Here is a 27878-nt window from a genome sequence, read left to right on the forward strand (position 1 = left end):
TATCAGGGCATTAAACCTAATGCTGTACAGAACATGTGATGTCCAGTATTCTGTATTTGACTGTATTCCTCTTGTGTTCTGCTGTGAAAACGTTTGGATTTAGCGATTAACAAAGTGGCCATGGTTTTCTCTCTTCTCTTATTTTTTGTCTATGATCAGGACAAGGAAAGTCACCCCACCGCAGAAAAAAATATTTACAGGTGTTTTCACAGGATTAACCTGAGTGACCTGTTCCTGGACCGTTTCTTTAAAAATTGTAATAGATTACAGGAAATCTCTGGCAGTGTTGCTGAATCTGCCGAAGCAAGATCAGACGTGGATGGGGTGCTGTGACTGAGAGTTGGGGTTTGTCCCTTTTGGTCGGCGAGTGGAGAATCACACAGGGTGGTCTGCAAAGAGAGCTTTAGGATGCTTCCTCCCACTGTCCACTGCATCATCCATCCACAGGGTTTGCAGGGCTGGCTCAATCGACGGCTGCCACACCACTAAGATGTTTTCAGAAATATGCAAGCAGGAGATGGTGGATGCTATATTACTACTAGTATGATACTTGTAACTATACTTGTAACTGTAATACTTGTGCCCCATTACTGAATGAAGTAATCAACAACTTGAAACCTGAAAGTTGTACTCTGGATGTTGTTCCATCTCATTTACTGAAGGATGTTTTAACACTGTGGGTATGTGTTTGCCTTCAGTTGTAAGTTGCAGTCTAGCAGAGCGATTGTGGCTCAAGAGTTGGCAGTTCGTCTTGCAATCAGAAGGATGCCGGTTCGAGCATCGGCTCCGACAGTCTCGGTCGTTTTGTCCTTGGGCAAGACACTTCACCCGTTGCCTGCTGGTGGTGGTCAGAGGGCCTGGTGGCACCAGTATTCGGCAGCCTCGCTTCTGTCAGTGCGCCCCAGGGCAGCTGTGGTTACAATGTAGCTTGCCATCACCAGTTTGTGAATGGGTGGATGGCTGAATGTAGTGTAAAGTGCTTTGGGGCCCTTAGGGACTAGTAAAGTGCTATACAAATACAGGCCATTTTAAGTCTGTGTGTGTGTCTCTGCTGCCTTCAAACATGCTGTGGTGGAACCTATTCTTAAAAAGCAAAATCTGGATCCAGCAGTTTTATCCAACTACAGACCAATTTCTTAATTGACTTTTTATTGTCGTTCTTCAGCTTTTTAGATAAAAATGGCATTAGTGCATTTTAGTCTGGTTTTAAAGTGCACCACAACACTGAAACTGCTCTTTTAAAAGTTTATAATGACCTTTATAAATTTATTGACTTTGAGATTCTGCCATTTTAAAACTATTTGGCCTCAGTGCTGCCTTTGATACCGTAGATCATCACCCTCTAAAAACCTCACTTTCTTGTGGGGTCCCCCAGGGGTCCATTCAGGGCCCAGTTCTCATTTCAATTTATATGCTCGATGTGGGTTCAATTAAAAAAAAAAGTGGCATCTATTCAATTGAATTGAATTCAGTTTTATTTATATAGCGCCAAACCACAACAAAAGTCACCTCACTGCAGCGGATCCAATGAAGACCTCACCAGGGGGCGCAGATGGTTTAGAACCAACCTCTCGAGGGTCTTCATCAGATGCGATGTCAGGGCTACCGGCCTGTAGCTGCTGAGGTCCTTGGGATGGGAGGTCTTTGGTACCGGTACCACACAGGTCTTCCACAGCTGTGGTACTTTCCCCAGTGACAGGCTCAGGTTGAACAGATAACCTAGGATGCCACACAGTTCATCTGCGCAGCACCTCAGAAGCCTGGAGCTGACGCCATCTGGACCTGCAGCCTTACGCACCTTGATCTTGTGTAGCTCATTCCTCACTTGAAGTGCTGAGATGGAGAGAGGGGGTTTTGGGGGAGGGGTGTGTATGTTGGAGTCCACAGAAGCCGGGGGTGGGTGTAATGACTGGGAGCTGGTAGGTGTGAAGCTGAGAGGTGTGAAGTCCTGAGATGAAGGACAGGCAGTCCCTGAAGATGAAGGAGATTGCAGCAGGGGGGACGATGCTGTGCGAGGGGTGGGTGGTTGATCAAACCTATTAAAATATTTATTTAAGTCATTCACCCACCCCAAGTCTCCTGCAGCCTGGGGGGTTGGTTTTTGTCCTGAGATTGTCTTCAGGCTGTTCCAAACCCCTCTGATGTTGTCCTGTTGCAGCTGCTCTTCCATCTTCCTCCTGTAGTTTTTCCTTTCCTTGCCTTATCTTCCATTTCAGCTTCTTCTGAACAATATACCGGACAATTACATCTACGCTCTTAGGTTCTGCCCACCAGTTCAGAAGTTTTGGCGCGGGATATGTGAAGACTTATCAATTTGTCTGAAATGTAACATTCCAATCTCCCCTTTTTTGTGCTTGTTGGGAAAATTGGATGATCTCACTACAGAAACGAAGACAGAAAATGGACAGAAAATGGTCCTCATGAACTGGAGAAATAAAAATAATCTTAGTTATAGCCAATATAGAAACCATCTAATAGATCACATTAGTTGATACAGCCTCTGCCACCGCATTAGATCAATCCCTCTGGGCTCCACGCAGCAATACTACACATGAGTGGGCGGAGGGAGGTATGGGGTGGTTGATGCCCTCAAACGTTGGTGCGTTGGTGGTTCTTGGTGTTCGGGGCTGGGCGCTTCAGTTTGTACCAGATCACTCCCAGTGGCTGCTCAGCAGGGCCTGGTGTCCGGGGCTTGGTCAGGCCTCTTCTGGGAAGTACGGGGACCCTTAGGCCTCCGGCCTCTGGGCCTGTGGCTCGGTTTACTCTGGCACAGCAGGCTGCTGACAGAGCTGGTGGGCACACTACTGCAGCCCCCTCTAGCTTCTTGGGCTGCTGGGTGACCCCTCGTCTGGGGCTCTCCTCAGCTCTTCCCAGGAGGCTGGCACAGATACCCCTCCAGTGGTCCTCCTTGGGCTCTCACCTTCTGGGACCTCTGGATGTCTGGGGCCTGGATCTTCTCCATGCCTGCTTCATGCCCTGGGGGATGGGGCTATGGCTCCCCATACCCTCTAGCAGATCGTTACATGGAGAAACCTGTTGAAAACAAGCGCGTTGATCCACACAGGTGTTCACTGTTCATAGACAAACTAAATCTTTCTTGGCTGCTACATCAGGTTGGCTGTCACTTCAGTCTTTACTCTGAAATACAGGAAGTGAAATCAAGGCTCAAACTATTTCTTAATTTAACATTTTAAACTTTTATTTAACCGTTGCAGAATTTCACAACACCAAAACCCTTAACAAGAAAACATCTGCAGAACATGTTTTTAAATACATTACATAAAAACTTGATAACACGACAACAGTTTTCTTCATTCAACTGCTACAACAAAGCGAACCACTCGACATGAACACTGAAGCAGAACAGTTTAGAAAGCTTACAATGGAACTAGGGAACCATTTTCATTCATAGCGGTCTCATCAGATCTTTACAGGAGATTCTATCTGAACTCTGTGGAGCCTGATCTCAAGGGTTTTCAGTCTCTGTTCTTTCTCTCTCTTTTGATTCACTGTGATCCAGTGATGGGAATGATTTCAGCCCTTCATGATCCTGCAGATGTTTGCAGAGAGCAGAATATGAAATGAAGGTTTGGCACACTGGTAACAGTGAAACCCTTCATTTGCCACATGAAATTCCTGAAGCTCTTGTCACATTGGTCGCAGCTATAGTTCTTCTTTAATATGTGTAGCTTCATGAAGGTTACGATTACCTGAATGTGAGAAGCTTTTGTCACAGTGTGTGCACTTGTATGGTTTCTCTCCTGTGTGGACTCGCATGTGCCTTTTAAGCTGACTTATACTGATGAACGATGACCCACACTGATCACAGAGGTGCTTTTTAACCCCACTATGAATGAGTTCATGGCGTTTTAATGTACTTGGAGTGGGGAAGCCTTTCCCACATTTGTTGCAGTAGTTCAGTTTGTGTCTAGTGTGTTTTTGCTGGTGTGTTTTGAGGCTTGTTTGCTGACTGAACATTTTTCCACAAAAGTCACAAAAAAAGTCTTTCCCACCACTAAAGCAACGACAGAGTTGAGAACTGGATCCATCTGTGTCGCTCTGCTTCTAAACAAAGACACAAACACAGTGTCAGTCAGTCACTTCAACATTTTTATCCTGAACGTCGCCTGAAATAAAGAGCATCTCTGCAGACGTCCAATTACATTTTATGTTTAGAGCACAGGTGTCGAACTCCAGGCCTTAGATGTGTCCTTGATCCAAATCAGGGGAGTTCGACACCCCTGACCCCTTACTGAACTACTATAACTAAAATTATACAAAAAAGTATAAGCATGTCATATTCAAGATGTGCACGCGCTTAACTTGTTACCCCAAAATTTGTATCCAGAACAGAATTTTGTTTGACTCACTAAATACAGAATGGAGACTAATATAGTGATTTAAAGTTGGCAGATGACACATTGGAAACTAAAGCAAAAGCTTCTTACTATTTTGTGTCACCTTGATCTTTGACCTAGGACCTTGATGCATTACATACTAAAATTGTGTATTTTATTATCTTTACCATATAATTGGAGCAGAATTGGCTCAAGACTTTTGCCAAGCTGTAAAAACGTCCAGTCTCCAATAGTGATGGTAAATTCGATTCTTTTTACTGAATCGAGTTTTAATGAGTCACTCACCAAAGTGAATCGGGTTTCTTGAGTCATTTGAGTCACTGAGTCAGTTGACCAGAGAGTGCAAAAATGTATATTTTCACTCAAACTTAATTTGTTTCTCTTTTAATATAAATCCTACTGCTAAGATGAATGATTGTAAAAGAAAACAACTATTTTTTTAGAGCAAAAAAGAGCAAAAAAAATTCTAAAGGGAACATTTATTTATTTTTATTTTATTTTATTGGTATTTTCCTTAAATGTGTCAAATATATATTTTCTCATCTAAATGTCCACTGAGCTGTGAGCCAGGGGGCGGTAAAGCGCCTTAACATTGGTTGCCAAACAAGAAGAAGAAGCTGTGAGCCAGGAGGGAGGGGGTGAGTGAGTGAGTGAGTGATTCGTAACAGGAAGGGAGGAGGTGAGTGAGTCAGTGATTCGTTCAACTCGTTTGAGCTGTGAGCCAGAATGGAGGGGGTTAGTGAGTCCTGAGTGATTCGCTTATGCTATGATTCAGCACAGCAAGGGAGGGGGTGAGTAACTCAAATGTGCTGTTAGCATGCTAGCTGAACGATGCTACTGTGAACCGAGGAGCTATTGTCTTGATGTGAGCTTCTTCTCAGGGTTTTTTCTTCCAGTTCGGAGCAGAAATGTTTTTGTTAGGAAACTGGCTGTTGTTTTTTCCCCCCACAATTTTAATTATAAGCTAGATATATTTTATTTCTACTAATGGAATTAGTTTGCTAACAGCAACAGGAATGAGTCAGTGAGTCAGTTGCGCTTGTGAATCATGATTCACGAGTCAGTAAAGTGATTCTCGAGTATTGAACGATTCGTTCACGAATTGAACATCACTAGTCTCCCAGTAGGATGAGTCCACAGGGGGAGCACCCTCAAGCACCCCAACCATGGACTCCAAGAAGGCTGCACACTTTAAACCACAGGTGTCGAAATCCAGGGCTCGATGGGTGGTGTCCTGCAGGTTTTAGATGTGTCCTTGATACAACACAGCTGATTTAAATGGCTAAATTACTTCAACATGTCTTGAAGTGTTTACCGTAACAGTAAACACAGCCAGAATTCATGCATAAAGTACACCGGATTATAAGACGCACTGGCGATTTTTGAGAAAATTAAAGGATTTTAAGTCCGACTTATAGTGCGGAAAATACGGTAATCACATAATTCATGTTATGGAAAACCTGCAGGCCACCAGCCCTTAAGCCTGGAGTTCAACACCCCTGCTTGAAACTGTCAATCGGCCCATAAGCACAGACGACTGTCGGGACCTATTCACTGGCAAAGGAATAGGGAACAAACCCTCTCATTCTGGAGAAAGTCCACCATACCGGCAGCAACCCGAAGGGATACTAAGATACCCAGCCAAGCCCGACACCTCACACAAAGGGCAAATCCAGACTGGTTCCAGAGCCCAAGCCGCACATTCAGATGAGCCTGACTATATGTAGCCGGTACCTCTGAACCCAATGCAATAATTAAGGCTCCTTTCTAACCAGAGAGGTGTTGTTCAATGTCCCAATCACTAGCCTGGGTAGCCGGGGATCAGTCCACCAGAGTGCACTAAACCCAAATGCAGTGTGGTGCCTCTTGCAGGTGGTGGGCCGTTCTTTGAGCTGTGCCCAGCTGGGTCCTAGGAACTAAGGCAGGGTTGCCAACTCCAGGCCTCGAGAGCCGGTGTCCTGCAGGTTTTAGATGTGTCCTTGATCCATCACAGCTGATTTAAATGGCTAAATTACCTCCTCAACATTTATTGAAGTTCTCCAGAGGCTTGGTAATGAACTAATCATTTGATTTAGGTGTTTTGACCCAGGATGTTATCTAAAACCTGCAGGACACCGGCTCTCAAGACCTGGAGTTGGCCACCCCTGAACTAAGGCTTGGACGTCAGGCGCTAACCCTCAGGTATCCTCCCCAGGCCTCGGCGATGCCCCGGTAACCCTATCCCAGGGCAAGGTGAACTGTTCCCTAGATTTTTCTTTCACATAGGTTTTTTGAATCACTCTTTGTGCCTGTCCCTCAGTCAAGGACCAATTTGCCATAGGAGACTCTACCGACATAGCACCTGGCATCTTCAGGACACACAAAACCCTCCACCATGATAAGGTAGCAATTCATGGCGGAGGGTTTTCATATATAAAAAAAGAAAGTGTGATGTACAGCTCTCTCCATGCCCTAGCATGTGATATAATACTCAATATGGTTTCTTGAAACTTTAACCCTGGGCACAAAGAATGAAGGTCAAGTCAAATGCTTAGCCAACCTATATGTTCATTCCTCCAAGGCCTAGTATTGTGGATAATAATTGTGCACAATTTAAAGTTTTCACTGGTTTTCATGTTTGTTGTGACCATGACCCAATTTTTACAAAACTAAAACTTTTCAAGCAGTTATCAGTGTCTACCATCACACAAACTTTGAAAACGACATCATGAAAACTGTGGATGATACATTGCTGACAAACAGACAAACAAATAACCTGAATTGATTAGATACTCTGAAAGGAGAATGCAAATACATACCTCACAGTAACTGCACTTGAAGAGTCTCTTTCTGGTGTGGATCTGTTGGTGTGCTTTCAGGGAATATGGAGCGTTAAAAGCTTTATCACACAAGTCACACTTATAGGGTCTCTCATCAGTGTGAGTAAATTTATGGATTTGTAAATGTTTATATGCTACAAATCGTTTGCCACACTGATCACAGCAGTACACATCCTGTCCAGTGTGAATCCGCTGGTGTTTGTTTCGATTCTCTATATGGCTGAAGGTTCTCCCACAGATGTCACAGCTGTATGCTTTAATTCCTGAGTGGGAAACTTGATGAATCCTTAAGTGGCTACCTTGAGTAAAACTTCTATCACACTGATCACAAGTGTATGCTTTAACTCCACTGTGGATGAGCTTATGCCTTTCTAAGCCTTGTTTCCATGTGAAACTTTTCCCACACTGATCACAGGTGTATGCTTTAATTCCACTGTGGAGGCTTTGATGAGTTTTTAGGGCACTCTTTTGAGTAAAAGACTTTCCACACAAGTCACAACTGAATGCTTTAACACCACTGTGGATGAGTTGGTGTGTTTTTAAGTTTCCAGGCCGAGTAAAAGCCTTCCCACACTCATCACAGGTGTATTTTTTTTCTCCCTTACTTCTGTGATGCTTGTCGGCCTCCTGAGTGCTCGGACCTCCTGCTCCACGTTGGTCCTGCAATGACAGAGATACAAACAGAGGCAATGAGTGGAATGCAGTCATGGAACAAAATGAACCGTAAATTAATACTAGTTTAAAACCCGAGGATGAAACAGCATGAAGGCTTGATAAAAACAAATTATCATTAAATTTGAATAAATCTAAACATATGTTATTTGGAAATAGTAGTTTAAATACAAATGCTAAGATTCAAATAAACGGTGTTGATATTGAAAGAGTCAATGAAAATAAATTTCTGGGGTAATAATAGATGAAAAACTTAAATGGAGAGCTCACGTAAGATATATTCATTCCAAAGTATCACAAAGCATTGCAATAATAAACAAGCCAAAGCAGGTATTAGACAGAACATCACTTCATATTCTATATTGTTCACTGGTTTCACCATACTTAAGCTATTGTGCAGAGGTCTGGGGCAACAACTATAAAACAACACTACATTCACTTTATACACTTCAAAAAAAATAAAAAATAAAAGAGAGAGAGAGAAAAAAAAGAAAGGCAATTCGAATCACCCACAATGCAGATTATAGGGAACATACAGACTCACTATTTTTGCAGTTTGAAATATTGAAAATTGATGTTCTAGTGAAATTCCAAACAGCACAAAGTCTATTCAAAGCAAAAAATAAAGAACTGCCACATAATATTCAGAGCATGTTTTTTTTTCGAAAGAAGGAAGTTATTATTTAAGGGTTTTTTGTAACTTCAAAACAGGGAAGGTATGAACTACAAGAAAAAGCTTTTGTGTTTCTGTGCATGGAGTGAAACTGTGGAAAAGTTTGAATATCGAATTAAAGCAATGTCCAAACAAGAGTTATAAAAATATGATCTTCTCGAACTATAAAGAAAGGGAAAAATATTGAAATTAAGTGAATGTAAATTAATGTCATGATGTGAGATATATATATATATATATATATATATATATATGTATATATATATATATATATATACACACACACACACATACATACTTACATATACAAAGGGTTATTTTTAAAAGTAACTCAGCGACTCCTTATACACAAATGTTAACTCAGAATGGCACTAAATGTGTAGCAGGTCTATACTTTCCCATGTTTTCTTTTATTTGTTTGTAACATTTATTAGCACAGCGTGACAGTTCATGATTTAATTACTTTATCTGGTAATCCTTAACATAATTTCAAAGCATTATTTGAACATCCTGATAAGGAATTACACTTTCTTAGGTATACGTTGATAATACAGGGTTAGATTCCTCCTGCCTTCAGAACTCTCTCAGTTCTTGTTATCAAAACGAAATGTCCTGAATGATGCTCACTGAAAAAAAATATTCAATGTATGAAAATGTGTGGTTTTAATTTTAATCTTGATTTTTAAAGTCTTTGTTTCAGTGTCCTGTTAAAATGTGACCTTTTATTTTGTCTTTTAACATCAGTTTCAAAAAAATGTAACAGCAATATTTTCCTCACCTTCTGTGTTGAGCTCATTGTTTCCTCTATAGTGACTCAGCTGAGTCCAGGTGGCTGAAAATGTTCCTCTGCTGCTCCGTCAGACTCTTCTCCTCCTGCTGATCAGCTGGGTACAAAACAGATCTTTGTTAGGCTCCACACTGCACTGAAGAGTCAAAGTGTCTCATGTGTTAAAAGTACAAATGTTACTCTGTGACTCTTTGTAGAAATCATTGTACTGCAAAGTGGGGTAACTCTCTTATTAAGTAACACTTCAGGAGTAACTGTGACATTGGTTCTAAGCAGCCCTTTTACTATGACAGGGCCTTAAACTCATATCTCAAAGGATGGATTTGGATTTATACAGTTTTGTGGGATATGCAGGGCTCGCAAAATTTCAAAATCCCTGGTTGTCCCCATTGTATATATAGTATATACATTAGGTGAATGTGCAGTAGTAGCAGTAAGCAGGTCAATTCTGTACATCAAGTGAATTAAATAAGAATAGACAATCTGACTATTTTACAGAATAGACAATATAAACATATTTAAAATTAAAGGAATTTGAAATGTACATTGTGCCGGTGGGTTTAGAGTGTCTGGAAGAGAATCCTGTCTCAGTACATCATAGATGATGTGAGAGGGCGGGTGTGTGTTTGTTTAGGGCCCGGATGGCTTGGGGATAGAAGCTCCTCTGGAGTCTCTCTGTCCTTGCCCGGATGATGCGGAACCTTCTACCGGATTGCAGAAGTTGGAACAGTTTGTTGCCAGGATGGGACGGGTCCTTCAGTATCTGTGCTCCTCTAGTCCGGCATCTCCTGGTGTAGGTGTCCTGAAGCGGGGGGAGAGCAATCCTGCAGCAGCGTTCTGCTGTACGGATCACTCCCTGGAGAGCTTTTTGGTCCTTAACACAGCTGTTCCCAAACCACGATGTGATGTTCTGTGTGAGGATGCTCTCCACAGCGCCTGTATAGAATTCCTGAGGATCTTTGGAGAGACCCTGAACTTCCTCAGTTGTCGGAGGTGGTACAGGCGCTGCCTAGCTTTTTTGGTCTGGATCTGAATGTGGGCAGACCATGTCAGGTCTGAGGAGATGTGGACATCAAGATACTTGAAGGACTGCACCCTCTCCACTGGAGCTCCATTGATGATAATGGGCTTGTAGTCTCTATACTGACTCCTTCTGAAGTCCACCACCAGCTCCTTGGTCTTGCCGACTTTCAGCTGGAGGTGGTTGTCCTGGCACCACGATGCCAGATTCTTCACTTCTCCGTGTTACTGTAACGGCCCTAAGTACACTGAGTTGGTACTCGACTGTAATGAGTTAAGAATAGAGTTGACTTGACTAGGAACTATTGGAAAAGAAGCATGTGTGGACACAGTAGAGAAGCCACGGTGCCTTTAGGTGCATCGGAAACTCAAGCCAGAAAAGTTTTTTTTTAAAACAGTTTCAGGTTTCCTGGTTGACATAAACACATTATCATTGCTTTCTTATAATTTTTGTGGTATTTTGAGTAATTAAGAGCTAACATTATATCAATATTAAAGTTATCAAAAAAACTAATTTTTTATTACCAATTCAACAAAGTGTTTGTTAAACAGGGTCAAAACTAAAGTGACAATAAAACATATGCATTGCTTTACAGGTATTTTTAATAGGTTTATTATATTCTACATCAAAAATATTACATTGTAACCAGTATACTTCATTATATGCTTGCTCCAAATGTCTCCGTGAAAAAGACAAACTAATTTAACCTTGTGAATTTCTTTAATTATCAGATAAGTCATGCCCATTATATCTACATGGAATCATTTATATCCAGCAGCACCTGTTCATCAACATGTCATACAGACAGAGATTTTTAATTAGAACTGTAGTAAAGAAATGACTTGGGTATGTAACCACTATTAAAGTGATTACACAGGTACTTGAGGAGCTTTTATTTATTTATTTTTAAATTTGTAACATCTGTTAATGTAGAAGTGAATGGGACATGATGATTTCAGGATTTAATAACTACATGTCTTCAGTTAAACCAGCTAATCATATAAAAACACAGAATATCGTGGAGGTTTTTATGGCGTTGGAATCATACCTAAAGTACAGGGCATGTTTAATGCACAAGTCTTTGTTATATAATTATTACAAAAGGTTTCATTAATGAGATCAGAGAAAGGGTGAACAAGAATATGGTGGAGCTTGCTGATTAACACGTGGTTAAAATATTCACATCATAAGAATGAGTGGTTTTAATAAATGCTTGGAGTGAACTCCTGTGGCTTTTGGAGTGTAGACTTCTAGGTATACGAGGTGCACCTAAAGGCACCATGGATTACTTGTGCCCACTTGAACAGTATGTTGCAGTGACCGAGTCACTGCTGCATGTCTTTATCTTTTTGTCTCCTTCAATTTCCGTTTTGTCCTGTGTGTTCATTTTAGGAGTTCAGTTCATCTCATGTGTTCATCCACAGCAGCTGGACAATAAAGTTTATTGTGACCCTGATACTGCAGCAGATCGCTCTCATTAGTGATGGCCAGCTTGAAGCTGACGCTCCGGAGCGTGTCTCGAAAAAAACAACACACTGGTTCAGAAGCACTGTGTCGAGGCTTGCTTCGTTTGGCAAAAGTCACGTGACCAGTGACGTCCGAAGCTTCATTACGCACGTAACTGCTTCGGTACCTGATTCAAATGGAATGAAGTGAATCATTTGCGGGATTTGTGGAGTGTTTTGATGGTGACAGCGAACCACTGATCATTCTACTGAGAGATTTGGTTCTGTTGTGTGGGAGTTGATTTTGGTCAATCGGGTGGGTTTTCCAGCTTTGTGTTCTGGGTGTTTGCTTTTGTTTTGTGCGTGTTTATTTTATCTGATATCGGGAAAAACTTAAAATGTCAGAAATCTGCTTTTCACAATATCAATATCATTAAATAACTTTAGAAAAACTTCCATTTGACTCGTAACATTTAATGTTATAAAAAGATATATTTTATTTTAAAAAATAATCTTAAAATGTTAGTCTACAAAATGTGCAGCAATTTAATTTATTTATTCTCTTTAGCTGATAGTTTGTGGGGCCATAACTGCATCTCTACCAGTCCGGCCTCTTCTGTGCCATGTGAAGGGATTTTCCTTAAGGCAGGAGAAATTATCTCCACGAAAAGGAACAGGTTCGGCCATCGCACAGTGGAATTAATTCTCTTCTTAAATAAAAATGAAAAAGGGTTTCCTTAAATGCATCATGTTTTGAATTTGCAAGTTCATAAGCATTTTCCCTTTCCATTTCACAATCAATTCTACTCCCAGGTCAAAAATATGTATAGGAAAATTTCCCTAATATAATATTATTTATAAATATACCCCTCCGGCGATTAACTGCATAAGTACATGGAGGCAGGACCTCACAGCAGAAGCATACTCCATAATGTATATTATTATATGTATGTTATATGTAACGTGGTATTTTTCAATTATTGTATTTACCAACATCAAGAAGTCACAAGCAAAGAAAGACCACGCCATGGTGCATGTTCAAACCATGAAAGTTTACTGGTCAAAATTATTTATTAAAGAAATAAACAACATTTTTTTAACACCAAAAAATACGCGTTCAAAGCAACACAACGGTGGCCCGATATCAGACAGAACTCCACTCTGTAGAGTGGGCAATCATAATGAAGCAGTAGGTTTTATTTTGTGGATTCAAGCTGCTCTTCATATTTTTGGCCACCAGATGTCACCAGAGAGGACTGTGTTGAAAAGCTTCGAGTAATGAACCGTTTTTCAATACAAGCTTCAGTAAGCTTCATTTGGCCATCACTAGCTCTCATCCATTTCCTGTTATCACTTCAAATAGAAGGGCCGGTGTCCTACAGGTTTTAGATCTCACCCAGGGTCAACACACCTGAATCAAATGATTAGTTCATTACCAGACCTCTGGAGAACTTCAAGACATGCTGGAGGAGCTAATTTAGCCATTTAAATCAGCTGTACTGAATCAAGGACACATCTAAAACCTGCAGGACACCGGCCCTCGAAGCCTGGAGTTCGAGACCCCTGCTGTAGAGGTTTGGTGCAGGCAGAAAAACAGCTGCAGGGACAATGAAAAGACTTTTCTGCTCCAACTTTCTGCCAGCAAACGCTCAACTTCTTCCAGCATGCTGAGCTAATGATTAGTTGGTGTTTTTCTCCAAACACTCTCTCACTCTTCTCTCAACGTGTTCACAATAAACTGTGAACAGACACCGAGGAGAGCAGCAGAAGACCTCATTCAGGAGCTAAACTCAACATGAACTGAACTCACAGTAAAGTTAGCTCGGTGCTTACCTTTAGATGAGCCCACAAACCGAGAGAAACTCCGTGATGAAGCTGGAACTCTTTCCAAACACAGGAAACAGATCAGGGAGCAGAGACCCACGTGATTAACGCTGATCTCAGCTACGATCCAGGAGACAAGGGTAAGAGGATCGATTCAAATGTAGACGTTAACGTGGGTATGATGGGTGGTATGATATTGAATCGATGCTTTTTATAATTTCTTTCCAATAAGTTCAGTACTTTGCCCCCGTTTCACGAAAAAGCTGCTCTGTCAGTGCAAACACTTCCCCTCCTGCAGCGACACTTTGCTCCGCCCCCTTCTTCCTGCTCCACATTGGTTTGTTGCTGCGCGGTCACGTGACTAGGCTGCCTTAAAAAACAAAACGTGAGCTGCCGAGAGCGAGAAAGGGGAGCGTATGGAGATATGCATTGTTACTTGAAGTGTTTTAAATTAAAACACTTCAAGTAACAATGCGGGTACATGAGACTTTCTTACAAGGATATCCTGGCCAATAACAACAGCAAAATAATCAATGGAGCTGCATGAACACACTCACATAGGCGAACATCCAAATACACACAGAAAAAAAAATTTAACAGAAATTAGACGATAAAAATTAGATAACAAAGTAAACAAAACATAATTTTCAGTATCATTAAAGAATTAATACCTTCATTATAATTATTTTCTTATTCCAGAAACGAGGATAACAAACATTTGCTTCAACTATCTAAAAGTTTGGACAATATAGAGACGATAGCTGTATTTTACAGCATAAAACAATAAAGTCCTCATTGTTTAGCAAAATATTAGCAGAATAAATAATACTGTGCAGAAAATTCAAAATGTATTTGCATTGAATCTTTATTTTGAACACGTGTATAACACGTATTAAAATAGTACGACAGAGAAAAAAGGGACAAACAAACAAAGCAAAACAACTTAAATGTTCGACAAGGAGTAGCAAGAAGCATAAGCTCATTAAATCCCACCCCTTTTCCACTGTTTAGTAATTAATAGTGTAATTAACACGTATTTTTTGATTTGATTTGATATACCTTTATTAGTCCCACAAGGGGAAATTTCATAAGGCTGCCGACCTATTGCACGCAATGGCGGCGCCATCTTACCCTCCGACCATACATACATTACACAAAACATCACATGGGGAAGACAGGTCAGAGAGGTATAACAATGGAAAATGCACCACATGAGGAAAGATAAGGAGAAAAAAAATAACTCCCCCCAGACTGAGCTCCAACAGGGAGATCAGTTTGAGAACAGAAAAAAAACACCTCTGCACATAGCACATGAAAAAACTCTTAATACACCAAAGAAACACATGACAAGCAACAAGGATGGGTAAAGGGTGAGAGACAGCCAGTGTAGACAGTACATCCGGGCTCCATGATCCACCGTCAGCATCGGAAGGGAATAAGCGTCGAAGGCGTTTGGAAAGGGAGGGGGGATGAGTGTGTGCATATCAGTGTATATGTATGTGTGTGTCCAGAGTTCAGCTGAGACAGTGTCCTTCGCCCTGCCAGGCTAAGTAAACAGTCTTCCAGCCAACCCAGGTGGCCTTGCATAGAATGGGAAGGAACAGTCTAAACACAGTCGTTATCTGGGTGTTTTTGTTCGGCTCCAGTCTTGCGACTGCAGCTGGCGCCGAGAAGGTATCCGCATGAAGTGATGGTGCTTTTTACTTTAGTGCGAACAGCTTATATGAATTTCAAAGCAGTTCTACAGTCCAACACTGGTCTCTCAATCTCCCGTTGGAGAGCCGCGAGCTTCGCCATACTTCGTTCTGTGATTTTGTCATTCTTGTGCTCAAGGAGCCGATTCTGAGAAACTCACGACAGTGTGCCTCCCCGAGATGTGATCCAATTTGTGCTCAGAGATGTTATTCCGAGCTAGCCCTTCCGAGATGTAATCCAGTCTGCACTCAGTGATCTTATTCTGAGTATTCACGGCAGCTGTAAGCTTCTCCAAGATCTCATCCGTGCTGCACTCAATGAGCCCATTTTGAGAAACTCACGTCTCTTCCCATCGTTTCAATCCCAGCGGGCAGCCTTGTGGAGGTTTGAACAGCCGGTTCCGCTTCCTTAATTCTTCGATAAGCCAGGGCCAAGCCAGCTCCGATCAGCCAGAACCCTGTTACCATGGTTCCGAATAGGTAGATATCTTCAGCACTCAGGCTCACCCGAGCCCAGACTTCTCGTTGAGAAAGGGGTGTCAATTGCATTTAGGGACCAGTTGATCCAATCCATAATTCCTTTTTTAGGTTTTAGAGAACAGACTGTGAGAGAGTGTTCCAGGGAAAAGTAATACAAAAAACACGAGACTAGACAAGGACATAAGAGGCTAAGCAGGGAAGCTAAGGGAGAGGAGAGGAGGAGAGGAGAAAAATGCGTCAAGAGCAAGAGCAGAGATTTTATTCACACTCACACTCACACTCACACACACACCCTGTGCTTTGCAGAGATACAAAAAAATTTAGTGTTGTACAGATACACGGAAGCTTTACATTTAATTCCCCCTTCAAATTGTATCCCTGTTCTTTTGTTAGAATTCTTTTTAGAATATTGGCAGGAAGTAGGTTGTTTATTGCTTTATACATAATTTGTGCAGTGCGAGTGAGAAAATAAACGTAATGTCCTCATATGAGGATGTAGGATCTTAGGAGGCCACTACAACTACTAGATTTATGCACATTAATGTCTTCATTTTCGGAACTATGTTGTGCTGTACATAGCAATAGTGGGAAAGAAAAACTCCTTTTAAAAGGAAGAAACTGTTAGTCACAGTTGAAGCGCCCTACTGTCAGATGGCTGCTGTTAAAGCTGCTAACTGTGCAGTAGTTTGTTCTTTGGTGGAGCTGAAATGTATTAAGTGCCTTAGAAGCACAGAGATACTTGTTTTAATGTGTAATGCAATTAAACCCACAATATCTTATTACAGCACTGAAATGACAAGATATACTGTGTCCATCCTTTCTTTCTCATTCAGTAACTGAAAAACTATTTTGTAACTAAAACCTTACCCACCAGGGGACAGCGCTGTTCCAGAAAGTTTTACTTTGGTTGCCAACCCTGCAATAATAAGAAAAACAGCAAATATTCTGCCACGAGGAATTTGAGGCCCCATGACAAAACCATGACAGCCTTAAAAATATAACATTAGACAGACACGGATCCATATTCTGCTTAGTTAAATCAGTGAGTCTTTCATCCTGTGTGCATTTTATTCTGTTTTGCTTCCTCTGTCTCTTTAGGGAGTAATGCGTTCCAACTGTGTTCCCACCTGTTGCCCATCCTCTCATTATCCCGTGTCTTTGCCAGTTTCCCGAATCACCTCAACTGGTTCCTTTCAATGTAGAAGTTTACTCTGAGCCCGTTTCGGATGGCTGATTTCCTCACCCTGTCTGTAAGGGAGAGGCCAGCCAGAATTCAGAGAAAGTTCATTTATGCTACTTGTCTCCGTCATATTATTCTTTGAGCCACTATTCAGAGCTATGATCATAGGTGAGGGTAGGGACATAGATGGACAGGTGAATGATGACTTCACTTTCATGCTTGACCCTCTCTTCACTAAACAGAGAGATGCAGCGTCTGCATCCCTTCATCCATGTCCACAATCTCCTGCTGCCCTCACCGGTGAAAAACACCCTGAGATACCTAAACTTCTCCACTTGGTGCAGCAACTTGTTCCTGACCCTGAGTGGACTTGTCACCTCTTTCCAGCTGAGGACCACAGTTTCAGACCTGGAGGAGATGTTAATTATCATTCTGCTGTGTCGGCTCCAGTGAGAGCTGGAGCCACCACCTGATGTAACCAACATAACCACATCATCTACAAAACCAGAGATGAGCTTCTGAGGACACCAAAGTGTAAGGCTTTCATGACATGATTGAAGAAAAAGCCAAATTTACAGTATGGCACCATCATGACTAGAGATAATCTTCTTAGTGCAGGTCTTTGGTTCTTTTGACACAGGCAACCTGAGGCTCCTGGGTTCTGGATCAGCTGGTTTGGGGACCTCTGGATACTGAGCCCCTGGATCAGTTGGATAAGGACACTGTAGCTCTGGCTGCAAAGGTTCAGGCTCAGGATGCTCAGGATTTGCAGTCTCAGACATGGTCCTGGTGTTGGTAACACTCGGCGTTGACTGATGAAAAGAAGCAGAATCGCTGCAGTGAAAACAGGTATTGAGTTGCTGCAGCAACAAACAGGAGCAGAGCTGCAGTAATGAATAACAAATCAGTGAACAATGATAAACATAAAATAGCTGTTAGATTACAGCATGGTCACAATCATTGTTGTACTGCTGAAATGTACCTTTCACTCTATGAATCTAACTTAAATGTGTTTAGTAACAGTAGTTCAAAAATTATCAACTCCAACATGAACAGCTAAGTTTCCCTCATGATGGCAGAATGATGCAGACAGACTAGCTCAGCATTTCCCATCTCCTCAGTTTCCTAATGTGTAAATATTGTGTAAGTCTCTCACTCTCCTTTGTCTCATTGCCCCTCACAGTTGTGTTCTCCGTCAAAGTACATTTTCCCTGTTGAGTTGAACTTTTAATTTTCCTTGTTTTTTAACTCATGTTATATTGTACTTTGTTTCAGTTTAATGGAGACACCTTTTTAGTTAATTCACCTGTGTTTCCGAGTAGTGTGTTTGAGCCCTACTCCTGCCTATTACTCAGTCAGCCCGTACAGCTTTACCCTTTCAGTTTCGATGGTGCAAAATAATAAATTATGAAAAGTGCAATGCAGGCCTCTTACCCTTCTCTGTGTGCTGCAGATTGCAGCAGTTGTCAATAAGCCGATCAGTACAATTCCAGACCCCAAAGCTGTGATAATGGCTACAAGGTTAATGTGATGTCCTGAAACAGAAGAGTCAATTTCTACTAATATATTCCTCAAGGAATTCCGCAAGGAATCCAGTTCAAATCTAGTAAAAAACTATGCAGTTAAAATAGTTTCTATATTTTTTCCTCTTTCTTTTAAACTTTGTAAATACAATCCAGTAATGATGCTGATATTCTACAGTTTCCTGTACAGAAGACATTTTAAAATCTACAGACCTTTAAATTGCCCTCAAACGGTCATGGTGCCTGTGCCTGCCCAGCCGACCCCGCAAGGCTACATGTGTTTTGTATTCTTTCTCTCTCTCCCTCCTCTCTGCCTGGGCGGAGCTCACTGCAGGCGCCCACCCTTGGCCCACACACCTGTTCGCAATTAGCTGTCATTACCTGTCCACTATTTGAGGCTGGGGCGCAGCTTCTTCTCGTCGCTGGATGATTGTGCGAGATACGTTAGTGATCCTCTCAGCTCCCGTGACTGTGCTTAAGTATTTTGCGACTTGTGAATAATTTCCCTCTCCTGTGCGATAGTTTTCCTCCCCGGACCTGTGACCTTCCTGCTGTGCGAACGTGTGTGAGTTTGGGTGTGAAGACGAGAACGAGTGTGAGAGAGCTTCCCCTTGGACCTTTGGAACCCTGGATTTTCCCCTTCACTGTATATATTCTGCACTGATGTTGTAAATAAACTTTGGAAACGTCAACCTGTTCTGCTGTTAGTATTATTATTATTATCATCATTATTACTACAACAACAACAGATAAATCAAGTGGACCAATAGGACATTGCCATATTTTCTCCACTTGAAAAACTAAATCTGTTGGGCATCTTTCTTGGCCTTCAGACAACAATTCTGATTGGTAAAGTACCACACGGGACAGGCAAAAAACAAACAAACAAAAAGAACCCCCAACACTTATTTTCTGACTTTTTAGGTTAATTTAATCTCACCTTTGATCATTCTCAGGTGGATGTGGGTAATGTGAGTCTCCTCAGCATTACTGAGCTTACAGGTGTACAGCCCCTCCTGTTTTGCAGATAAGTCCTTTAGCATGAGACTGCCTGACTTAGACACATTCTTCACCTTCTCCCTCCACTCATCTGACACCGAGTAGGTAAAGTTGGTCCCAGTCTGGTTCACGATGGTCTGAGTGTGGTTGAATTTCCAGACGAGGCTGAAGTTGGTGAGTGAAGTGTTTGGAGAGGTGCAGGTGACTGTTACACCAGTACTGGGACCACTGATATGAGCTGAAAGACAACGAAAACCACAGTAGATACTCCAACTACAAGGAAGCAATCGGGTCCCCACCAATACTTCAAACCAAACATTCCTACACAATTCAGACCCAGTTACATGTATCCAAGGTAAACATCTGCATGCATATAATCACAGTGAATTTATTAAAAGTGATGCCATGTCCTTAACTGCACAGCTCTTCTCAGGCAATACTCGAGTTTGTTATTTTAAACCGAAAGCACAAGTGACGTCTTGTGTGTACGTCGTACTGGGCCCTTGAGTAGCTGACCCACCTACAGTTGCTCTGCACCAAAGTTTGAGAATCTGAGTTGGTTGAAATACTCACATAGTCTCTGCAAAGTGGCTCTCCTCCTGTTCCTGCGAGTGCTGATGGTGCAGATAAAGAGCAGGTCATAAACACCGGCTGAAAGCATCAGAGAACTGCTGATGTTATACAGCACCTGTTCAGTCCGCTTGACTGTGGTGGTGTTAGTGAAGGTGATGTTGGATGGAGGGCTGGTGGACCAGGAGAGCTGAGGTTCAGGGTAGATCCCCTCTGACCTGCAGCTGATCCAGTTTTCAACCTGATCAAGACTGACTTCTTTAACTGGAGCTGAAATAAATGAAGATTACAAGCAGTGAGTAATCTGATAGCACATTTATAAATGAACTGATGTTTACTGCAATTTTCTCATACCATCTACTTTTAGGTTGACAAATGACTCCTGGTTTCCCTTGATGGTGCTGGTGTGGCACTTATATCTGCCCTCATCCTGAACCTCCACACTTGTCAGCTGGAGTGAGGCATTTCCTCTGCGGATCTGGTCCTGGAACACTGAAGTCCTGTTTCTGAAGCGCTGGTCCTGGTGTCCAAACTGGTTTTTGCTGTGGTAGTACGAGTGGACACGAAGGTCTCTTGGTGTCTTAAACCAGTGGATGACGATTTCTTTCCCAATCTGGAAACTGCACGGTAAGATGCATCTCTCCATAAAATTACAGGATTCCTCAGTATCTGAAACATCAGAACAGACAAACACAAGAAAGGTTCAATTTGGGAAAAAAAGCATGCTAGATGAGTTTTTGCTCTGAGGAAATATATTTGCATGATGAGTCTTAAGAAATGAGACCAAGCATTTATTTATGACTTCATCTAAAAATAGATCTGCCCATTTTATTTCAAATAAGCATCTTTCTAAATCAGTTTGATAAATGTCAGTAAACTAAACAGGAGAAGATGAATAAATCTTACATTTCTGTGCAAGGCACTTGAGGGATGACACACAGATAATGTACAAGAACTGAAGGGGGATGCACAACCAGGATGCCTGAAGAAGGTGAGGTCCCTGACTGCTAACATAGCTTATTGCAGTCAGACAGCAACAAAAACATGTAGAACTACAGGAAAAAGGTGCTAAATGAGACAAACTGGCAGAGCAACGTCAAAAGGGTTTGTAGCTTCAAATTTAAAAAACGCAGAAACAACATCCAAGCTATTTTGTATTATTTTGCAAGCAGAATTAACACACCAATTAGAAAATAAGCTTAAATATTTTAAATGAAATCAGCTTTCTGAATCTAATAGTATCGCTGCTAAAATTTCACAAATATGTTCAGATCTTCACACTGACAAAGGAAATCCTTTCCTGGTTTGGGAGACATTTCTAGCATCTAGTTAAAATCTTTATTTAAAAGGCAAAAGCCTGAACTCATCGTCTCTTCTGCTATAATAAACAAAAAACAAAAACAAATGTAAAGTGAACTAAACTAACCCAACACATTTTCCACTTTGTGATTTTGCACACCCGTTGAATTACCTGAAGCAAATATTACTCAGCCAATCAAATCACATGACGGCTACTTCAAATGAGCAACAGAATTCAGGGAGAAAGGAGCTGGTCTTAGTGATTCATACAGAGCTGATCTACTGGGATCTTCCCACACAGCCATTACAAGGATTTACAGAGCTCTGTCTGAAAATGAGGACATATCAGTGAGTGCACAGTCTCTGGGCGAAAATGCATTGTTGTTGATGCCAGAGGAAAATGGCCAGACTGCTTTGAGCTCATAGGACAGCAACAGCAACTCAAATAACCACTTTTTTACATCCAAGATAGAAGACAATCTGTGAACACACAACCACAAGTGTAGTTCTGGTGGAAGGCAGTGTTAAAAACCTCTTTTCTCTGCGCTGTCAAAAGAGGAAATAAAACGGGTTCAATTTAGTTTTAGTCTTATGAGAAAACCTCCACAATCAGATGACCCTCCCCCATGAGCAAAAACTCCCCTTTTAACAGAAAGAAGCCTCCAGCAGAACCAGGCTCAGGGATGGGAAGCCATCTGCAGTGACTGATGGAGGAAGACAGGACAAAGACTGTGCAAGAGAGCCATGGATTAATAATGACTAATGTTTAAAAGCAAAATAATGTAGAAACACACAGTGAATAAAGAGAAGAGAGTGAAGAAGAAAAACCCAGTGCATCATGTTAATGTCCTAGCAGCCTGGACCTATTGCAGCCTAACTGAGGGAGGATTCTGAGTCACCTGATCCAGCCCCATTATATGCTTTAGACTTAAAACTTTACTTTTTGCTAATCTTAATCAAGGAGACAGAGATAGTGTCTGTCTCCTTGATTCAAACTAGCCTCCTACTCCTGTCTTCTACTTTTAGACACTCAACGAACAACATGTAAGCCTGCAGTGTGAGTACAAAGTGCTCTAATTGGGTAATATAGTACTATAAGGTCATTAAGATAAGATGGGGCCTGATTCAAGACCTTATAGGTGAGGAGAAATTTAAAACGTGATTCCTGATTAACAGGGAGCCAATGAAAACAAGCTAAATATGCATTATTTTTCCTAGTCTCTGTCAGTGCTCTTGCTACAGTATTCTGGATGAACATGACAATGAATTAGTCCTGCATAGAAGTCATAAATGCATAAACTAGTTTTTTAGCATCACTCTAAGACAGGATGTTTGTAACTTTAAAGATAGATGTGCGACTGCTCTTTGACAAATGCAAGAAAAGAGTCCCATGTATTTGTTAAATGTGCGCATGAATTACATATTCTGCTCAAAAATAACTCAAAGACTACAACAGTTTTACTGGAGGCCAAGATAATGCCATCCAGAGTAAGCATCTGGTTAGACAAAGTGTTTCTGAAATGCAATAGCCTCAGTTTTATCTGACTTCAGTGCGAGGACCTAATTAGAAACAGTCAGTGTCACGGTGTCAAAAAGCTGCTGCCGTGGTTTGCCGAGTAAGCAAACTGTCATTTTAGTTGCTGAAAGCTGCGGTGAAATACTGTTGGGAATCATTTGAGCAGACTAATGAGTCTGAAAACTTGCAGCGTTTTGCACATGCTTTTCTCTGAAAACAGTGTAGCATACAAGCTAAAGCAGAGGAGACTGAAGATCAATATGTTTTTTTAGTAAGGGTGAGCTTATCTGTTAGAAATTGTGTTGCTGAGGCATTTATCCAGAGCACAGCTGCGATATCCTGAAAACTGAAGTCTGAGTGTAACAGCTGACCTGTATGATGTAACATCAACCATTATTTTCCACCTTTTAGTGGTAGATGGATGTCTAAAGATAGTTTTGCTGTGGTGCAGAGTGCTAGGAAGTTTGGTCCAAGGACTAAGCTGTTTGTGCAGCTGACCACATTAAATATGTATGAAGGTTTTCTTTAGTGTTATCGATATATCTGAGGGCTTCTTTATTACCACTAGTCCACCTTCTAAGCCTGAAATCTCTGACATAGCTCACTTGTACGGTGTGCAGAACTACACAAGATATACATAAAATATCACTCTCACTGAAAATCTCATTGGGAGATCTCTTTCTGTCACAAGTCACCCCTCCTCACACTCATCTCTACCCACTACACCCTGCCTGTGCGCTCTTCTTTCACCAAAATAATCTAACACCCCACCTTGAACCAGTCTGTCACTCCTACTGCACACCTAACCACTGTCTCTCTGTCCTCATACATGTCTTACACCAGCCTCACATTTCTGTCACTCCTGACTTCCTCACGCAGTGCCCCAGTTCCTTACTTAACACCCTATTACACACTTTGTCTAGATCCACAAAACGCAATGCTGCTTTCTGGCCTTCTCTACACAAAGCAAAAATCACATCTGTAGTGCTCCCTCAGCATGAAGCCATACTGCTGCTCCCTGATTCTTTATTGTATATACTGCAAGATTCAGACATTGATCTAAAACACTGCTGATCTTCCGGAGACAAATTACTTGCTGTATTTTGACACAGTTTTATGCATCATGGATCTGAGCGGTGTTGAAGAGCTGTAGGACTGCATTTGTGCTCGACACGGACTGATTTGTGGCTAACAATGTCAGATACTGAGAATACTTGAAAAATCACATTAGGTTACACATACACTTCATCTTGTGGTTCCCCTGAGGCGCTCTGAAAGGGAATGCAAATATATTTTTAATTAGGTTAATGGTAGAAATAACTGTGCCCATGGGCCAGATTTACTGATGCTCTGCACCACAACAAAACCTTATTTAGATGTTAAAAAGCTTCTGTCAAAGTTTAAATGAGACATGCAGCATGTGATTGTCAGACTTACCCTTTCACAACGCAAAGGTTTGGCGAGAGAATATTATGAGAACAAGCCGCACAAAACGGTTTGCTGCACGCAGTTTAGTGGTAAATGTTACGATGAAAAAAGCAAGTGTTATTTTGGTTAAGAGATTTGTGATTGTTGGAGAGTTTGTATGACGCATAAACACCGTTTTAAATTTACAGGACTCCTCAGAATCTGAAAAATTTAAAACTGTAACACTTGAAAGGTTCAACTCAGGAAAAACAGCTTTTAGCTAGACGAGCTCGTTCTCTGACAGAGATACTGCAACATGACGAGTTTTCAGAAATTCGCTCAAACGTTTATTTATGACTTCTTCCTCTGAAAATATGTTCAACCATTTTATTTCAAATATGCATTTTTTCCTCATCAGTTTTACACACTAACATTTTTTAAAACTAAATAGAAGAACAAGAACACATCTTATCTCTGTGGTGAAGCTGGAGAAAACAAAAGAAAAAAGGCATTTCTTTCTCTGAGGCATACGCATCACCATCAAGTCAGTGTGTCTCACAGAAACCCTGTCAGACACACAAGTGTGATTTTGAACTGCTGAAAATCATCAATTCATCATATCATAAAGGAATTCTTTGCACCCAGAAACACTGAGACATAAGAAGTCGAATAAAAACAACCTCTTCTGATAGCAGCTAACACGGAGTGCTAAAACTCCTAGACTGGACACCGGATAAATTACCGGGGACAACCGGTAGACCGCGGAGTGGAGCCACCCGCATTGTCTGTGAAAGGCGACAGAGATCGTGTACGAGGTCAATGGACCTGGGCCATAAAACAAAAACAAGCAGAAATTTCTTACCTTCCATTGCGAGAGTCCACAAGCTCAGGAGGGACAGGGCAAGCAGACACCGCTTCATCGTCCCCTCTGCGTTAAAGCTTAAAATCATTCAAAACTTTATTAAAATAAGAGGAATGTTCACGTTTCTTCATCGCTGGCTGCATCGCAGCTCTCACAAGAGGTGCCCTGTAACGTAACAGGGCGTATCCAATAAAGACGACTTCAATCAACTCCGTTAACAATATATCATATGGATATAAGCCAGGCCTATAAATATGACCCATCACCCGCACTACCAGCAGTCCCGTGGATTTCTTGAAACCACGCAAGCCATTACGGTGCAGAAGGTCATTGGACTGACAGGGGAGAGGCAGACTGCTCCTGTTGTAGTTCTCCCCTGACGACAGCATCCTGGTCAAAGGTCATTTTATTTGCATATTTGATTGAACAGCACTGATAAAGCTGAAAATATTTATGCCAGTATCCACGGGAGAAATGTGGATTTGCATATGCAGTGTGCCGATTGTGTCCACTGTGATTTTCTTACTGCACTTTAATGTAACCTCTTCATCCCACAGTCGCCTTGATCTCTGCACGCGCACACAAACACGCAGACACAGAGGATATGACGATGCCATCTGTCTAAACTAATAGGAAGGTTACACCACATTATAAGCTTTTACTTGCTGGTGTTAGCTGCAGATGTTTGTCCTCTCAGAAAGCATTTTAGCTCATGACAGCAGGAACATTTCGACGGTCATTCATACATAAAAATAGATGACTTTCATATATTAAGACTGAAATGTCAGTTAGTGCAGTTTTTGACATGTCTGGTCAAATGCAGTCCAGGCACAGCTAATGCAGATTCAGTTTTGCTTTTATCTGAAAATAAATCAAATTAAAAATCCTCTGAAATGATGACATAGTGAGTTTGGATATTACATTTGTGTAACTGGGGCGATCGTGGCTCAAGAGTTGGCAGTTTGTCTTGTAATCGGAAGGTTGCCGGTTTGAGCCCCGGCTTGGATAGTCTCGGTCGTTGTGTCCTTGGGCAAGACACTTCACCCGTTGCCTACTGGTGGTGTTCAGAGGGCCCTGTGGCGCCAGTGTCTGGCAGCCTCGCCTCTGTCAGTGCACCCCAGGGCGGCTGTGGCTACAATGTAGCTTACCGTCAGTGTGTGAATGGGTGGATGACTGAATGTGTAAAGCGCTTTGGGGTCCTTAGGGACTATATAAAGTGCTATACAAATACAGGCCATTTACCTAAACTGTGCTGTTTGTCAGGAACACTTGAGGCCAAAATAGATAACTGATCGCCACAGCTGGCGAGAGTTGGTAGTTATATACAGTCTGTATAAGCTTGGTTAATTTAACAAACATTTTTGAGGAGATAGTAGTTCCAGTAGTTTACAGCAGTTAGTTAGTGATTAGTAATCAGAGCCAGTGTGACTGAGCAGAGCTTGTGAGCGTGAGTGGATTTATGAATGGGAGTGGCTCAGACAGGGGCTTGTCCTCGCCTGTTGGGTGGCCTGGCGAACCCTTCCTCTGCCCATAAAGATAAAACTCTATTGATCCCATGGCGGGGAAATTTGTGCGTTACCTCAGGTACAGATAGCAGAAGGAGAATACAAAAAATACAATAGAATACAACAAAAATAAATAAAATACAACAAATACAAAATAAGTAAGATAATACACTATATATTTTATATAGTGAGAGACAGTATGCAAATGGGTAACAAACCGCCATTATAATTCATCATACATTGAGAATAGCAGACAAATCAACAATACACCTCTTCCAATTAATGGCTAATTATTATTATGTTAAACATGGTCCAAAACATTCAATAAGCCAGCGGTCCCCAACCATCGTTTGAAACCGGGCCGCAAGAATTGAGGCTTGGGTGTGAAATGTGTAGTTTTCAGGGTTTTTATCAGTTTTTAGTGTTATTTTGGTATCGTTTTTAATTGTTAACTCGGTTTTCCTGGGTCTTTTCACGTGTGTTATGAACAAATCTTCTTTTTTTTCGGTACCATTACTGGTTTTATTTTGTTGTATTTATCTGCGACACCAAAAAGGCCGGTCCGTGAAAATATTGTCGGGCATAAACCGGTCCGTGGCGCAAAAAAGGTTGGGGACCGCTGCAATAAGCCACATCAGTGTCAACTGTCTGTCTACTGCTTACTACCATAGCCAAGTGGCTAAGAAAGGTAAAATGAACCCCCAAAAGTTGATTCTGTTCATCCGAACGTAACATTTTCAGTGGGAGAAACATTTCGTCGGTCATTCAAGTGACTTCTTCGGTCTCAGCTGACTGCAGGTTTCCTCAATCTTATAAACTGTATATTTGCATAATGAGTGAAACTAGTACCACTGAAGTCTAAGGAGCTTGGAAGGAAAAGCGTCTGGACTTCTTTAAGACGCTTTTTCTTCCAAGCTCCTTAGACTACGATAACCTGGATGACTGAGAACCTTCACAGACATAGTACCACTGAAAGAACAATGGGCTGGGAGGTCAGTTCCTTGATCATTAATATGCCAATTCTCATGACCATTGATCAACAACCACTGATCAAAGCTCATTAAACAAAGACCACTGATTAATGGCCATGAGTATCATTCACAGAGAGTTGGGGAATGGCTGCAATCACAGCATTGTAAAATGGTGAAAGATGTACCCGTAGGCCCCCTCCTTGATTCAGAGATAGTCTTTCCCTTTTCACGTAAATGACCTCATTGACTCTGCGCTCAAACCAGCGTTCCTCC

The 27878-nt window shown here is 41.6% G+C and overlaps 2 protein-coding genes across 2 annotated transcripts; both read right to left on the reverse strand.

The window, feature by feature from the left end:
* Window positions 1–3173: 3173 nt before the first annotated feature.
* LOC134634417 (zinc finger protein 239-like) lies at window positions 3174–13899 on the reverse strand. The gene is made up of 4 exons (XM_063483606.1): window positions 13609–13899; window positions 9301–9406; window positions 7157–7837; window positions 3174–4065 (listed from the first exon to the last, which is right to left on the reverse strand). The coding sequence occupies exons 2-4, from the start codon at window positions 9316–9318 to the stop codon at window positions 3664–3666; spliced, it is 1101 nt and encodes a 366-aa protein (XP_063339676.1). The 5' UTR covers window positions 9319–9406; window positions 13609–13899; the 3' UTR covers window positions 3174–3663.
* A 3604-nt stretch (window positions 13900–17503) lies between these two features.
* Window positions 17504–25241, reverse strand: LOC134634416 (CD276 antigen-like). The gene is made up of 6 exons (XM_063483605.1): window positions 25130–25241; window positions 20400–20714; window positions 20049–20315; window positions 19417–19713; window positions 18388–18488; window positions 17504–17765 (listed from the first exon to the last, which is right to left on the reverse strand). The coding sequence occupies exons 1-6, from the start codon at window positions 25215–25217 to the stop codon at window positions 17526–17528; spliced, it is 1308 nt and encodes a 435-aa protein (XP_063339675.1). The 5' UTR covers window positions 25218–25241; the 3' UTR covers window positions 17504–17525.
* Window positions 25242–27878: the final 2637 nt, after the last annotated feature.

The sequence above is a fragment of the Pelmatolapia mariae genome, linkage group LG9, assembly GCF_036321145.2.
Source record: "Pelmatolapia mariae isolate MD_Pm_ZW linkage group LG9, Pm_UMD_F_2, whole genome shotgun sequence".
NCBI classification, from domain to species: Eukaryota; Metazoa; Chordata; class Actinopteri; order Cichliformes; family Cichlidae; genus Pelmatolapia; species Pelmatolapia mariae.

Bases quoted from the DNA above. Each gene is read 5' to 3' on its own strand.
- LOC134634416 (XM_063483605.1), bottom strand. From the start codon at position 25,217: ATGATTTTAAGCTTTAACGCAGAGGGGACGATGAAGCGGTGTCTGCTT. The intron at 19,714-20,048 runs GTGAGTATTTCA...GTTGTCTTTCAG, and splicing joins AGCCACTTTGCAGAGACTAT to CTCATATCAGTGGTCCCAGT. The intron at 18,489-19,416 runs GTGAGATTAAAT...CTTCTGTTTCAG, and splicing joins CCACCTGAGAATGATCAAAG to GACATCACATTAACCTTGTA.
- LOC134634417 (XM_063483606.1), bottom strand. The intron at 4,066-7,156 runs GTATGTATTTGC...GTCTTTGTTTAG, and splicing joins TCAAGTGCAGTTACTGTGAG to AAGCAGAGCGACACAGATGG.